Below are 17,089 nucleotides of genomic sequence, written 5' to 3'. Positions count from 1 at the left end.
CTTATATAAGTGCTAGACCTTAAAATATCTAAAGTTAAACAGAATGTGGTCATGGGACTCGATCTTAATCTTTGTTTAGTGGTCCCTAACAATATTTTAAAATTTAAAATTATTTGGGGCATCATGTGTCTTGAAACCAAAATTTTGCTATATTTTGCATTATCAATCGCATTGCTCTGGAAAGACAAAAGAGAAATTGGTTTGATATCGATCTGTGTTTGTAGTTTCTAAAAACATTTCTTAATTTCAAGGATTTGGTGAAGACTTACTCAAGATACCATGTGGAAATAAATAATTTTTCTATTTCAGATGAAAGTGAAATTCTTCAGGACAATTTAAACATAGAAAACAAATACTGAAGTACTAAATAATTATTGTGACTTTACGTCTTGTTAACCTTTGTAACCCCATATGCACCACATTTTATGTACTTCAGTATTTGTTTTCCATGTTTTAATTGTCCTGAAGACGCCACCGTAAGTGGCGAAACATGTAGACCATAATAAAGATTTTCCTTGCAGTAATCTACGATGTTGTTGTCTTTGTGTAGCATCAGTTATCAGAATTGGTTAAGTGTTGATTATTTAATGGTGTTTTTAAGTATGATTCCATCCACTTGTAACCAAGTCTCCACTGCTTCATTCAAATCAAAATTGGGGGCCGGCCGCTTCCGTGCTTTCGGAAATAAACGGGAAATCATTGGATTTTAATACCTGACATCAATATTGACCATAAACAATTTTGTCATTGAAAAAAGAACAGAAAAGGAAAAAAAGACCTCTGTTATAGTTTGAAAACGTAAAATTACGTCGTTACCGATTAAGACACAATACATTGCATAACGTCAATGTAATCAGTGCTCAAACAGATCAACACAAAATGTATAATTTATTACCTCATGTCCTCCATCACTCCATTTCCCATAATTCTCCATTGTTTCTATCATGTGATCACAGAAGGTATCAGACACAATAGGAAACCAGTACACATCTGGGCATGGCTGCAAAAAATGAAAGTAAAATGGATTTTCAGTTTTAATATGACAGCAATACATTTCTGAAAACAACAGACCTTTAATTAGACCTGGTGTTTAACCTTCGCAGCATCCCTGTCTAAACTGAACTGTAGAATAGGACATACAATTAATATTCTTCAGTAATTTTACCTGTGTTTCCTTTTTCAATAAAAGAAATCTACAGTCAGGTTTAACTAGTACTGCAATCATAACTGTTTACAAAGTATACTTAGTTGACCATGAGATCTTTTATTGTACTTTTGGGTTGCTCGCACATTGACATATGCCCTATATTCTCTTTTATTCATACTACATGTAGCTTGAATGTTTTCATATGCAAATAAGTTTTGGGTTTTACCATCAAGTCTATAAAAACCTACGTTGAAGAAAACAAGAGTGCACACGCTGAAATGTCTCACCTGTTTTACTGACCATTGATTTTATGTTGAAAGTCTTAAAGATAAAGATTTGAGAACAGGCATCACATAAACTTAACATTTTTAAAGATCCATGACAATGAGGTCAAGGTCAGATAAAAACTGTAATAAAGACATGTACACCTTACAAATTTTCCATATATCAAATATAGTTGGCCCATTGCTTAAAGTACTTTGAAAGACCAAAACACAAAAACTTAAAGAGTTAACCAATGAACAATGAAAATGAGTTCAAGGTCAGATGATACTGGCTAGGCAGACATGTACACCTAACAATCATTCCATAAACCAATTATAGTTGACCTATTGCTATTAGTATTTGAAAAACAGACCAAAACAAAATAACTTAACATTGACCAATGAACCATGAAAATGACGTCAAGGTCAGATGACACCAGCTAAACAGACATGTACACCTTACAATCATTCCATAAAACAAATATAGTTGACCTACTGCTTACAATGCTTGAAAAACAGACCAAAACCCAAAAAATAACAATGACCAATGAACCATGAAAATGAGGACAAGGTCAGATGAAACCTAACAGTCTGACATGTACCCCTTACAATAATTCCATACACCACATCTATTTAACCTGCTGCTTGCAGTATCTGAGAAATGACCTAATCACTTAACTTCAACCTTGATCACTGATCCATGAATTGAGGTCAAGGTCAGGTTTACCCTGGCTGACGGACAAGTAGATGTTGCAAGGATCCCATATATCAAATACTCATAAGATGTGAGAAATGCACATGACAAAAAAACAGATTTCTTTTTCAAGCAGTCATTGAACCATGAAAATGAGGTCAAGGACAATCAGATGGAAACTTCGTAACATAAGGTATCTGCATACAAGGTATGAAGCATCCAGGTCTCCTACCTTCTGAAATATAAAGCTTTATACAAATAGTTATGCCGCCGGATAGCAATACCTATGTCTAGCATACTGTGACGAAAAGGCGAGACAAATATACACAACACCATGGCCATAAGCAACCATTACACATCAAAAACAGATCACAAAACACTACACTGAAAAAAAGAAAGTACATAAACGCCCACAAAACACAGGGGTTAACACGGATGCTCAAGAAGAGTAAATAGTTCCTGATTCAATTGTGGCTTAAATTGTCTTTTGGTATGAATGGCAAATACAAATTTTATAAGTTATATTCTTTGATGTCAAATATTGAGGAAAAGAGGACATGATTGTAGCTACATGTGGATCGTATCTAATGGTCATATGTGAAATTAATGAAAAACATTTCATACATTTGAAAATTATTTAACACATGCATAGGATCCTCTTATGGCATCAATCTTGAAACTGATGCTAAGAAATTTGCCAATATTATTCAACCAATGAAAATTGATGTTTGAAAAAAGCTGCATCAAAAAATACATTACCTACCTGTGTTATAACTGCTCCATCTTGTAAGGCTACTGAGTAATTTTCATGGATATATTTCCTTTCCCAATCCTATAACAAATGTTTTTTTGATTTAAAAATTTTAAGAAAGAGTTTGGAGCATTTAATGAATGCTAACAAGACAAATGGTACATCTACATATTTTAAAAATAAGAAAAAGTAGGGAAACAGCAGTCTCCCAATAGATACCAGTTTGAACAAATAAAAATTCTCAAAATGAGTACATAAATTCAAGTGCATATCTTCAATACCTAAACAACCATTCTGGAAAATTATTAAAAAATCTATCACACAAATTAGGTATCCTGCATTAAGATTGACACTAAATGTTACTAAGTAAAGAGAACATCTTCAATTCGTACACAAAAACTTATGTATTTATGACGTCTGGTTTGAAAACTAAAGGAAGATCTTGATTTCATAAATCAGGTTCCCTCTTTTCCCTGCTTCACATTCATAATACTATAAGTTGATCTATATTTGTGCAAATGTTTTCAGAGAATTATTTTCAGATTCCAAGATAAATGAATTGCTATAGTTTCAATTTGCAACTTCATCTAGTTTTTTTTTTTTAAATAAATATTCTTTATTTTTCAGATTGCTTGTTACAATTTTACTTCACTGTCCAAGCTCCAATAAAGTATCCCTGTGAAATGCTTTCTGAGTATCCAGGAAAATACTCAGAATATAATCAAATATAAACATTTTTTTTTCTCTCTATTATGTCTATTCTTAATATGAATCCATATATCATATAACCCTTATTGGGTTTTTAAATGATAAAAATGTTATTATGAATTCAAGAGGAGTCAATTCAGTATCAGGGGAGAAAACTGTTAATGTTTTTGCAGCAGTTCAGTGTTATTGTTGTTCCGTTGTTTTCCTCTTCTAGTTGATGTATTTTCCTCGGTTTTGGTTTGTGACCCAGATTTGTTTGAGTTAAATCGATTTATGACTATTGAACAGCAGTATACTACTGTTGCCTTTATTTAATGCCAAAATGAACATTCAATGTCCTGTTGTTACTAGTTTTGTTTAGGATGGAATTGTAATAATGGAACCTAATCATGATGATGATGATGACTACAAGAATGAACTGTGAAATCTAGGTCAAAACCTCAATTTGGCAAAATATATCAAACAGTTCACTTCAATATGAACATATATGTACTAAGTTAGTTTTCTCTTCTGAATTGTTTTACATTTGTCATTTCTGGGCCTTTTACAGCTGAATATATAATGTGGTATGGGCTTTGTTCATTGTTGAAGGCTGTACGGTGACCTAATAGTTGTTTATTTCTGTGTCATTTGGTCTCTTTTGGAGACTAGCTGTTGTCTCATTGGCAATCATACCACATCATCTTATCTTTATATTTACCAAAGGATTCTGGAACATTTGGAACATGTCACTGTGTAAGTGTGTGGTATTATAGTCTTCATAGTTCACCAAATGTCCACGATATTTCATGTTGTTTACATACATAAATATGCCCTGTCAAATGAAAAAAAAAACAAATGTAAAAAAGTTATTTAAAGTATCTATTTGGAAAGTTCTTTAAATCCAGAGTTTCCACTATCAGATTCTGAACATTTTGTTAATTTTTTCACCTGTCAAGTGAAAAGAAAAGGTACAGTATAGTTCAGCCTTATTGTTTGTTAATTCTTATCATTGCCTGCATCATATTATCATCTCTGTCTTTTTTATTGAATATGTACCTCTTACAAGTCTTTGTATACCACATTAATACTGTGGATTCATATTTTTTCATGAAAACCTGTATTTTAGGGGATGTTTGATTTCGTGGTTTAACAAAAATCTGCATACAAACCTAAAGAAAATTTGGGGTCAACTTGTCAACCTTGATAAGATAAAAGGCATGAATTTGACAGATACACTAAATTAAATTGAAACAAAATTTGTACTTCATTAAACATCTATATTCATGGTTTACCATCAGTCAGGGGTACTACTTGTACAAGTTATCTTTATTTAATTGAAGAAGTTAATAATAATATACTTATATAAGTAAATTTTGTTTTGTTAATTTTTTCTTATAATGTTTGAAAAATCTCCCCTTATTTTTCTTAAAAATTTACTTGTATAAGTAATTTTTTTTTACAATCCCTAAAATTCTCAACATGCCTTTAACAATTTTTCGCAGGTTAGCTCATAATTTTTTATTAGAGTTCAATGTTTTATCTCATTAATTTGACAGAGAAACTAATTGGCAAATCTTAAGTAATTGTGCAAGGCCTTCAAAATTGCCACTTGGGGGCTTGTAAATGAGCAGTATTCTGAAGATAACAGACAAATGAGATTTTCATTGTCCATGGAATTACACTTAAGTCATTAGTAAAGACATCTGCAAAGGACAGACAATTACAAATTCTATTAGAGCAAAGAAGTCCTGAGAAATTCATAAAAAGAAGATAGTTTGACTTTTTTACTTGTATAAGTTATAAAGAATCTGAATGTCTAAGGGACATAACTAAGCCAATACAATAATTTACCAATAAGGGTAAATGGTTTCCAATCTACTGTATAAACATGCAATAATATTTCTATTGAATTTATTGCTTCAAAACGTCTTGAACAATTGATTCTTTGTGGATTTTTTTGATACTTTTAGGGGATTTAATGATTTGATTAAATGGAGCTGCAAATTTTGATAGTAAACAGATTGCATGCAGATAGCAATACTAGTTGGAAGTACAGAGACAGCAAATTTATTTACAGAAAGGAGGAAAACTTTACATCATGTATCCTTTCGCCACTTACACAAGGGTAATAAATAAATAAACCAGGAATCCCAATGGAGTCAAGTAAGTGCATGGAATTCCAGTATATCCTGCTGGGATTTATTTCGGTATCCCCCTTTTTTCCAGGAATCCCAGTATATTCCAATCAAAATCCCACAATATAACAGTATATTTCCACTGGGATTTATTTCAGGATCCTGATTTTTTCTGGGAATTTCAGTATATTCCAATCAAAATCCAACAATATCCCAGTGGGATCCCAGTATATTTCCACCGGGATTTACATGGGAATCCTGAAATTTATATATAAATGTGGATAGTGTCCACATGTGGACACAGATGATGCCCCTGCTTGCATATCATATAGTTATAAAGGGACATAAGTGAAGAACGGTAAAAGTGACTCTACCCAAATTTGAACTTGATCTGAGTTTTGTTGTAATAAGCATTGTGTGTAAGTCTCATAACATTTGGTTGAGGCTAACTTAAGTGTAGAACAGAAACTAAAAATTAAGCAATTTTTCTATTCGTAAACACACATAACTAGAATGGTTGTGTACATGTTTTATAACATTTGGTTGAGACAAACTAAAGTTAGAGAATAGAAACAAAAAATTCAGCAATTTTTATGTTTATATAGGGACATAACTTAAGAATGGTTAAAGTGTCGCCACCAAATTTCATACTTAATCTGTATTATGTAGTAATAATCATTGTGTATAAGTTTCATAACATTTGGTTGAGGCAAACTAAAGTTAGAAAACGGAAACAAAAAATTTGTACTTGATCTTAGTTTTGTGGCAATAAATATTGTGTATAGGTTTATAATGTTTGGTTGGGGCAAACTTAAGTTACAGAATGGAAACTAAAAATTTTGCAATCTTTCGATTTATAAAGGGGCACAACTCAATAATGGTTAAAGTGACACTACCCAAATTCAACTTGATCTGTGTTTTATCAGTGGAAGTCAAAATTAAACATTGCATTGTATAAAGCATTGATTGTAGTTGATTCAACAATAAAAATGGACAAAGGAAGATAACTCCAATTTTAAAAATTACTTAAAATTTAGAAGAAAATAAAAATTTTGCAATTTTTCCATTTATAAAGGGGCATAACTCTAGAATGGTTAAAGTGATGCCACCAAAAATCTAACTTGATCTGTGTTTTGTGGTAAGAAGCATTGTGTATAAGTTTCATAACATTTGGTTGAGGCAAACTCAAATTAGATTTATTTGATTTTTGGTGTTTTTACGCCACTTTTAAGCACCGCTTTTGGGCTATTTTGTGGCAGTCAGTTTTTATTGGTGGAGGAAGCCGGAGTGCCAGAGAAAACCACTGACCTTCGATAGGAAAACTGACAATCCTAGTCAATTAAGATTGGAGTTGAGTGCACCTGCACGAGCGGGGTTCGAACTCACAACCTCAGTGTTGACTGGCTAGTGATTAACTCAAATTAGAGAACAGAATCGAAAAATTCAGCAATTTTTTCATTTGTAAAGGGGCATAACTCTAGAACAGTAAAAGTGACGCCACCAACATTCAAACTTGATCTGTGTTTTGTGGTAATAAGCATTGTGTATAAGTTTCATAACATTTGGTTGAGGCAAACTAAAGTTAGAGAAAGGAAACCAATTTTGGGACGTACGTACAGACAGACAAAGGTAAAACTTAATGGCCCCTCCGTTACGGCGGGGGCATAAAAAATCATGTTCATGATGTCTAGGTTGAAAAAGATTAAAAGTTTCCCATGAAGTGTCTGTGCCAGTCCCCCTTGAAGACCTTAAAATGACTTTTTGATATTTATTTGATTATTCCAGTTGTTTGGTTGCTTTCTTTACTTCACATCATCCTGCAGTTTGTAATTTCCAAGGTAACATGAAATATATGTATTTCTAAGAACCAATTTCTTTATTGTATTTGTACTGAAACAGATTTATGTTATGATATAGTTTTCCTACTACCTTCTCCCTGATATTTTTAGTAAAGCTGATATCTCTCTCTTCTTCATCCGATATATCTTCCCGTATAAAAGCTCTCTGCAGTTTAGGCATTAGGGAACCATGAATCAGATAAACATATCTAATGTATGGCACATTCCACAAACCTCTGAAAGAAAAGTAAATATTAAGTTTTGAATTTTATGGAATATTTAGGAGGAGACTTCTCCCCCTTTCCCTTCCAGGAACTCCATTTCATATATTGTGATCGACAACCATTTTCAAGCATTATTACTATACTATATATAAAAATGTTAATTTTCGCGTACCATTTAGGTCACGAAATTCCACAAAATTCCCAAGTGTAAAGAGAGTTGTACAAATAATGGAATACACAGAACCCTAATCTAATCCATCTTTTATAAAAAGAGTTTATTATTTTCTTTTTTATATCTACTAACAGCATTCCATTTTTCTATAATTCCTATTTAAGTGTGCAAAAAACTGCATTAAAAATAGATATTCCCAAAATTCAAATACCGCTGGTTGGTTGAACTAGCTGTTGTGATCCCAAAGATTCACAAAGATAACTATAAATAAATGTCCTCCGCTGAAATGTAATTCCTAATTGAAGCTACTGTAAAGGTAATATATTAATCCTGACGTAATCTTCAATATTAAATGAAGCTGAGATTGTATATCAGAAGAAGAGAAGACACTGTTAGTGAACTCCTATATAATTTTGTTATATAAAATCCTCTAGTGAGTAAGGATCTATCGTGCCATAAAAAATTCCATGAATGAGTCTTCTTCCACGTTCGACTTCAATGGAGAATATAATCTTTTTGTTTTCAGAAATTCCTTTGAGCATTATCTATAATTCATTTGTATTATATTTGGGTGCTGTTGACATTTGTCTTTGAGAGCGGTAAGTAACAATCCCATTTTTTAGAAATGTAGACAATGGACAAAAATGTGAACCTTGATGATATTGGGTCACTGACATTTTTCTCTGATTTCTAAAATATCTAACCAACATAATTTCTGAATTATCTGTAATTGCAATATCTTTGTATTTAACATGTAACAATGAACATATCTTTTCAATTTATTCAAGTTTATACACGAAAAATGACTATGATGAGGAAATTTGTATGCACACATAAAGATGGTGGATAATGAATCTGACATCATTGAATAATCATGTGACATTATTATTTGTATTTGTGAACAAACGAACACATGTCGGAACTTTCCATATCATTCCAAATTTTGGATAATTTTTAGATTTTGCAAAAAATTACTGGATTTCAACCTATTTGTCTAACCAATTTTTGTCTCGAACTAATATATGTCCGTGCAACTTTTTAAATACAACGTACATTATCATCCATATAATATATAGCTATAGTATGCATGAAGCAACACATTGAAATTATTATTTCACAAACGTGTTCAATACTTGAAAAAAAAAACATGCAGTGAAGATATTTTGGTTAAAATACATATATATGGCCGCATATAATTTTGTAATGCTTTTTCCCTTCGTATTAGTAATACATGTATGTATACTATAAACTACATGTATTTTTAAAATTGACATTGAGTGGTCCCAAGTAAGGAGTATTATGTTTGTAACACTCAGAAACAGGTGACATCTATCCCAAAAACATGTCCTTTTTATAATTATGAACACTAAAACGCTCCATATGAAGCCAAAATGTCTCACTTTTATGAATGCTTAGTCATGTGCACCGTTATTAAATAGTGATTTGTAAATTAATCATGTTATTCAAATATAAATCCTATTGAAATTATTACAGAAACTGTCCTTTTGTTTTATTGTAAAAATGAAACAGTACTTCTCTAAAAGCCCAGAAACCACTTTTGCAGAAAGCCGTACCTGCAGTACCCTGAATCCCTGATACATTATTAAGATATATAGGCATCACTGCAGTATTTTAGTGCAAAATAATAATTTACTTTGTAAACAATGAATTAAATTGAACAAAACTAACTAATTGCAATCTTTATATTTGCTCTAAATATGCATGAAATATTTGCCACTGTACATCAAGCAATCAACCACCAAGAGTTAATGTATGTGTTGCAAATTATTATGCTAAATATAAACAACTGACTTTGAACAAACTAATGCTAATTAATGATTACTTAATCAATAGCTGGAGCACTGAGAAAACTTCCACTAGTCTAGTGAAAACTGGCATGATAAAACTTAATGTATAATATTTGTGAAATACCTTCATCTAAAATTATAAAAATAATAATCATATTGACAAAAAATTAATATAGAGCTGTCGCAAGATAACATTTTATTGTGATATTCCTTCTTATCAGGTGTCTGTTTACCCATCATTGAATATCGTTAACCTTTGTGCATAAATATTGAGGACATATTTGAGCTTAAAGTTTTTATAAAGTGGACAAGATTTGGGCGAATAACAATTTTGGTGAAGTAAATAATTGGACCATTTGGGAATGTGAAATTGGACATGTTTGGGCGATTTGTGGTTTTAAGGACACCTTTGGGCAAAATGAACATGTCTGTGAAAGTTAAATATATGAGAAATCAATGGTCACAAAATTTGTATCACTATTTTTTTACAGGTAATCCACTGATTGCCATGGGTAGTTAAAGAAAGGAATCATTCAGTCAGCATATATATCCATTTAAATAAATTTCACACGACCTCACCTCGCAGTTGGTAACATTGTCGCACTTCATGATAAGCCTGAAGGTTGATGGAAATAAAATCAGGGGGGGGGGGGGGGGGGGGGGGGGGGGGGTCGATCTTTTCGCAAAAATTTACAACAAAAATTGATTGTAAGTTGATTGTAAGCTATACTGAAATAGTCATGACTTACAGTATTTTGTCTCGTAAGATTTTTTTTTACCTTCCAATTTATTTTTTGGGAGCATGCAACAGGAAACACACCTATTTTTTATTGGCCTTAATTGTAACTGCAAATAATTATATATATAACGATCAAGAACTTAACATAAACTGTTAACACAGAGATATGTCTCGCCTATTTGTTATTTTGATAATGAAAATGTTGAGATTAAAATTACAATACTTTAACATGTAAGTTATGCAAATATTCAAAGTCAATGAACCATGACTGAATGTACAGGGCTAAACAGTCTCCATGGAAATGAGATGTGCCAATGCTAATACAACTGCAAACCAAATACCATTGATTTTTCATAAGTCGTTCCCTTTAAACAAACCTAAACACAAACATTAACTTGTAAACTATGTAAAAGTTTCAAAGTCAATGAACCATAATTAGGGGGTGGGGTTATATAATCTCCATGGAAATGAAACTTGCAAATGCATTGAATATCATTGACTTAACATTAGTGGTTCATCTTAAACTGACCTAATCACAAACTAATACATGTAAACTAAGCAAAAGTTTCAAAGTCAATAGACCATGACTGAGAAGTAAGGACCAAATATTTTCCATGGAAATAAGATGTGCTAATGCTTCTTATAATACAACTGCATACCAATTATCATTGACCTACCACTAACGGTTCCCCTTAAACTGACCTAATCACAAACTATAATACATGTAAACTAAGCAAAAGTTTTAAAGTCAATAGACCATGATTGAGGGGGCAGGGCCAAATAATCTCCATGGAAATGAGATATGCAAATGCTTATACAACTGCATACCAAATATCATTGACCTACCACTAGTGGTTCCCCATAAACTGACCTAATCACAAACTAATACATGTAAACTAAGCAAAGTTTCAAAGTCAATAGACCTTGACTGAGGGGGTGAGGCCAAATAATCTCCATGGTAATGAGATGTGCCAATGCTAATACAACTGCATACCAAATATCATTGACCTACCACTTGTGGTTCACCATAAACTGACCTAATCACAAACTAATACATGTAAACTTAGCAAAGTTTCAAAGTCAATATACCTTGACTGAGGGGGTGGGGCCAAATAATCTCCATGGTAATGAGATGTGCCAATGCTTATACAACTGCATACCAAATATCATTGACCTACCACTAGTGGTTCACCATGAACTAGACCTAATCACAAACTATCTGCAATACATTGTTGACGCCGCCGCTGGAAACAGCATACCTATGTCTCGCTTTTTGACTCCGTCAAGGCGAGACAAATCAAAGCGCTGTAAGAACTGTAGGCAGTTAACCAAAAAACCAAGGCAAACGTTATTATTATAACTGTGGCAGTGTTGCTTCAATTTTTTTAAGATTTGAAAGAACAAACATTAAACATTCGTATATTGTACATTTATGTTCATTAAATGAATTGATTATTAAGGCAAATTAATTAATATTTCATCAAGGTTTTCAAAAGCAACTCATATATCAATGTAAATGACCCCCATCTTCACCCCCAAGTGCATGATGTTACTCCATACCAAGTTTGGAATAAAATGACAGGTGATTATAAAACAGTTGGTCAAACATTCTCGGATTTACACTTCTTGAAAGATTTATATGTTTTCTTTAAAATGGGCCATAAATGAAAATTATTATAGGCCCAGAAATAATTGAATAAATAATTAAAGTAAATTCAATTAACCTAGACTCATTTTTTGCATCAATAAAATTTTATAATAAACAAGAAATAATTTTAACAGGATGCCGTTAGGAAGTCTCCCAAACAAAGCCCCCATAATTCGTCATTCCCATGGTCTCCTGACATTGGGCAAAATCCAGTTCATATTGGTTTGGTCTAGTAAAGTGATATGCATATGTGACACCTAGGAGACTGACCATGTATGTCATTCAAATCTTTTTGAAATGATGAACAGGAATAAATATGGTTTAGGTGTGGGTATCTCGACCGTTTACAAGTTCACAAACAGGAGGGGGTGGGGTGTCCCCATGGATTCCCCCTATATTTCATTTGATTTGTTTTGTTGTCCCATACATGAATATATATGGTTTAGGGGTGGGGATCTCAACCATTTCCAAGTTTTCAAACAGGAGGGGGTGGGGTGACCCGAGGAACTCCCTCTATATTTCATTTGATCTGTTTTATTGTCCCATACATGAATATATATGGTTTAGGGGTGGGGATCTCAACCATTTCCAAGTTTTCAAACAGGAGGGGGTGGGGTGACCCGAGAACTCCCAATATATTTCATTTGATTTGTTTTATTGTCCCATACATGAATATATATGGTTTAGGGTGGGGATCTTGACTGTTTACAAGTTCTCAAACAGGAGGTGGTGGGGTGTCCCCAGGGACTCCCCTATATTTCATTTGATTTGTTTTATTGTCCCATACATGAATGTATATGGTTCACGGGTGGGGATCTCAACCATTTCCAAGTTCTCAAACAGGAGGGGTTGGGGTGACCCCAGGGACTCCCCATATATTTCATTTGATTTGTTATATTGTCCCATACATTAATACATATGGTTTAGGGGTGGGGATCTCGACCGATTACAAGTACTCAAACAGGAGGGGGAAGGGTGACCCCAGGGACTCCCCCTATATTTCAATTGATTTGTTTTATTGTCCCATACATGAATATATATGGTTAAGGGGTGGGGATCGTGACCATTTCCAAGTTCTCAAACAGGAGGGGGTGGGACGACACAGGGGTCTCCCCCAAATTATTTTCATTTGATTTCTTTTATTGTCCCTTACAAGTATATATATTGTTTAGGGGTGCGATGGTTTACAAGATAAATGTACATTTTCAAATTGAAGGGGGTTGGGATGACCCCCAGGGACTCACCCTATATTGTGGTTGATTTTTTTTTGTCCTGTTCTCATTACTGAAGACTGCAAGTGTCTATCACTTACTGTTTTCGAGAAATAATCATTTGAAAATTTAATATAAAAAAATAAAATCCCATAAGGTTCTATAGTAAACCCCTCCCTTCTTCAGGCTCCTCCAAATACCCCTAAATAGACCCCAATGCACAAACAAAAGATTAATGGCTCCGCTAGACATGTTAGTCTAATATTTTATGAAACCCCAAGTATATCTGACAAACGGTCAAAGTTGTCTTCTTAGACGGTTTGAGTAGATTTGGTCCGACTTGTCTCTGGGACGAGTTGTCCACATTACTTAAAACATCCCATCGACGTCAATTTCCTCATCTGTTTCATGGCCTCGTTTCATTCATAAAATAACAACCACCATATTTGGCAAGATTAGTTAAAAATTCGTAAGGGTTCCGCGGAACCCAGTGTCTCGCCTACTTTTGCTGTTAATCACAGGCTCAACAAAAATGAGGAAAAAAATTAATAAAAATATTCCTCCCTATACTATCTTTTGATTGTAAGTAGCTTCTGTCCAAGTTTGGTAAAAATCCAGGATAGTTTATGAATCTAATAAATGTTTTAAAAACTTAAACTGCAGACTGTATGTAATGTTAACTGGAAGAAAAACTAAGTCCATTTATAAGTAAAATACGAAAAAAATGGAACAAAATTTTAACAAAATTTCCTTCTAGATACTAGCTTTGTATCATAAACAAGCTTCTGTCCAAGTTTGGTAGAAATCCAGGATAGTTTAAGAAAGTTATTAAAATTTCAAAAACTTTAACCATAGAGTGAATGTAATGTTTCCTGGCAGAAAAACTAAGTCCATTTATAAGTAAAATACAGAAAAAAACATAATCTTTTTTTTACAAAATTTACTTTTGAATATTATCTTATGATCATAAACAAGCTTCTGTCCAAGTTTGGTAGACATCCAGGATAGTTTAAGAAAGTTATTAAAAACTTTAACCACAGAGTGAATATTTGTGGGCGCCGCCGCCGACGGAATGTAGGATCGCTATGTCTCGCTTTTTCGACAAAAGTCGAAGGCTCGACAAAAATTACCACCCACTTATATAACTTTATTTAACTTAAAGATTTGTTGTACATGAACAATATTCCTGCGCATTTTGCCATTTTGGAAATATAAACAACTTGTAATTACCGATTTTCGGCGATGAAATATTTCATACAATTGTTCTATGACATCGTAGCCAAAAGCACAGGGGATAATAAACTACGTACAAATTTTTATTGAGCACTACTTCCTATGTGCAACTTCAAAAGTTTTGGGTAGTTCGACGATCATTTACGGTTTTTCTGGTCATATTTTTTGTATTCTAGAAATAAAAGTATTAAAAAAAATGTCCAATTAGTTATAAATAACATAATAGCCAGCTAGATAATAACAATGGCCCGTATTTCAGCAATTATTGGTTAGAACACAAATCTAGGGTGCTCGCATAAGGCAGCTTAACTGCCTAAAAATTTGTAAGGGTTCCGCGGAACCCAGTGTCTCGCCTACTTTTGGTGTTAATCGCAGGCTCAACAAAAATGAGGAAAAAAATTAATAAAAATATTCCTCTCTATACTATCTTTTGATTGTAAGTAGCTTCTGTCCAAGTTTGGTAAAAATCCAGGATAATTTATGAATCTAATAAATGTTTTAAAAACTTAAACTGCAGAATGTATGTAATGTTGACTGGAAGAAAAACTAAGTCCATTTATAAGTAAAATACGGAAAAAATGGAACAAAATTTTATCAAAATTTCCTTCTGGATACTATCTCATGATCATAAACAAGCTTCTTTCCAAGTTTGGTAGAAATCCAGGATAGTTTAAGAAAGTTATTAAAATTTCAAAAACTTTAACCACAGAGTGAATGTAATGTTTCCTGGCAGAAAAACTAAGTCCACTTATAAGTAAAATACGGAAAAAATGGAATTTTTTTTTAACAAAATTTACTTTTGAATATAATCTTATGATCATAAACAAGCTTCTGTCCACGTTTGGTAGAAATCCAGGATAGTTTAAGAAAGTTATTAAAATTTCAAAAACTTTATCCACAGAGTGAATATTTGTGGACGCCGCCGACGACGACGCCGACGGAATGTAGGATCGCTATGTCTCGCTTTTTCGACAAAAGTCGAAGGCTCGACAAAAATGGATTTATAAACAAAAATTCCCCCTTTTTACTAATAAATGGACTTATTTTTTGGCAGTCACCATATTACACATTGACAATGACAGCTGCAATTGTAGGTGAGGAACCCTTTCCCAATAGACCACTTTAGATTATATCCTTCACTGGAAAATTTTGTCAATTATACACGCCTTTATGACGTCATTTACCAGATAGAGGGGACCACCTGTATCACTGCACTATTTAAAGTTCATCAAGTGTCTTCGAGATCGTCATTATGCAGGATGAACTAGAAATAATGTTTGTTCCAAAAGGTACTTTTAAATAACATTTCTCTAATGACAGAAGTCCTGATTATCAATTTAATATAAGAATTTAATTTGGTTAATAATTTGTGCAATATAGCACTGTTTTTTTTTCAACCAATCACTCCACATAGGAACGGAAGTGACAACGCCCCTAAACGCACGAATGATGTTCAATAAAATGAATTGATTATTAAGGCAAATTAATTAATATTTCATCAAGGTTTTCAAAAGCAACTCATATATCAATGTAAATGACCCCCATCTTCACCCCCAAGTGCATGATGTTACTCCATACCAAGTTTGGAATAAAATGACAGGTGATTATAAAACAGTTGGTCAAACATTCTCGGATTTACACTTCTTGAAAGATTTATATGTTTTCTTTAAAATGGGCCATAAATGAAAATTATTATAGGCCCAGAAATAATTGAATAAATAATTAAAGTAAATTCAATTAACCTAGACTCATTTTTTGCATCAATAAAATTTTATAATAAACAAGAAATAATTTTAACAGGATGCCGTTAGGAAGTCTCCCAAACAAAGCCCCCATAATTCGTCATTCCCATGGTCTCCTGACATTGGGCAAAATCCAGTTCATATTGGTTTGGTCTAGTAAAGTGATATGCATATGTGACACCTAGGAGACTGACCATGTATGTCATTCAAATCTTTTTGAAATGATGAACAGGAATAAATATGGTTTAGGTGTGGGTATCTCGACCGTTTACAAGTTCACAAACAGGAGGGGGTGGGGTGTCCCCATGGATTCCCCCTATATTTCATTTGATTTGTTTTGTTGTCCCATACATGAATATATATGGTTTAGGGGTGGGGATCTCAACCATTTCCAAGTTTTCAAACAGGAGGGGGTGGGGTGACCCGAGGAACTCCCTCTATATTTCATTTGATCTGTTTTATTGTCCCATACATGAATATATATGGTTTAGGGGTGGGGATCTCAACCATTTCCAAGTTTTCAAACAGGAGGGGGTGGGGTGACCCGAGAACTCCCAATATATTTCATTTGATTTGTTTTATTGTCCCATACATGAATATATATGGTTTAGGGTGGGGATCTTGACTGTTTACAAGTTCTCAAACAGGAGGTGGTGGGGTGTCCCCAGGGACTCCCCTATATTTCATTTGATTTGTTTTATTGTCCCATACATGAATGTATATGGTTCACGGGTGGGGATCTCAACCATTTCCAAGTTCTCAAACAGGAGGGGTTGGGGTGACCCCAGGGACTC

At 33.3% G+C, this 17,089-nt stretch overlaps 1 protein-coding gene across 1 annotated transcript in view; it reads right to left on the bottom strand.

Annotated features, from left to right (window-relative positions):
* Positions 1–17,089, bottom strand: part of LOC127719443 (procollagen-lysine,2-oxoglutarate 5-dioxygenase 1-like) — a 40,004-nt gene that overhangs the window by 4,176 nt on the left and 18,739 nt on the right. The window contains exons 8-11 of the mRNA XM_052225539.1: positions 7,610–7,754; positions 4,264–4,377; positions 2,868–2,936; positions 896–1,000 (exon numbers count right to left, since the gene is read on the bottom strand). Of these exons, the coding sequence (XP_052081499.1) occupies positions 896–1,000; positions 2,868–2,936; positions 4,264–4,377; positions 7,610–7,754 (433 nt within the window). The remainder of the gene's footprint in view (positions 1–895; positions 1,001–2,867; positions 2,937–4,263; positions 4,378–7,609; positions 7,755–17,089) is intronic.

Source organism: Mytilus californianus, unplaced genomic scaffold (assembly GCF_021869535.1).
Source record: "Mytilus californianus isolate M0D057914Y unplaced genomic scaffold, xbMytCali1.0.p SCAF_11, whole genome shotgun sequence".
NCBI classification, from domain to species: Eukaryota; Metazoa; Mollusca; class Bivalvia; order Mytilida; family Mytilidae; genus Mytilus; species Mytilus californianus.
This window is presented reverse-complemented; position numbering and strand designations above follow the sequence as displayed.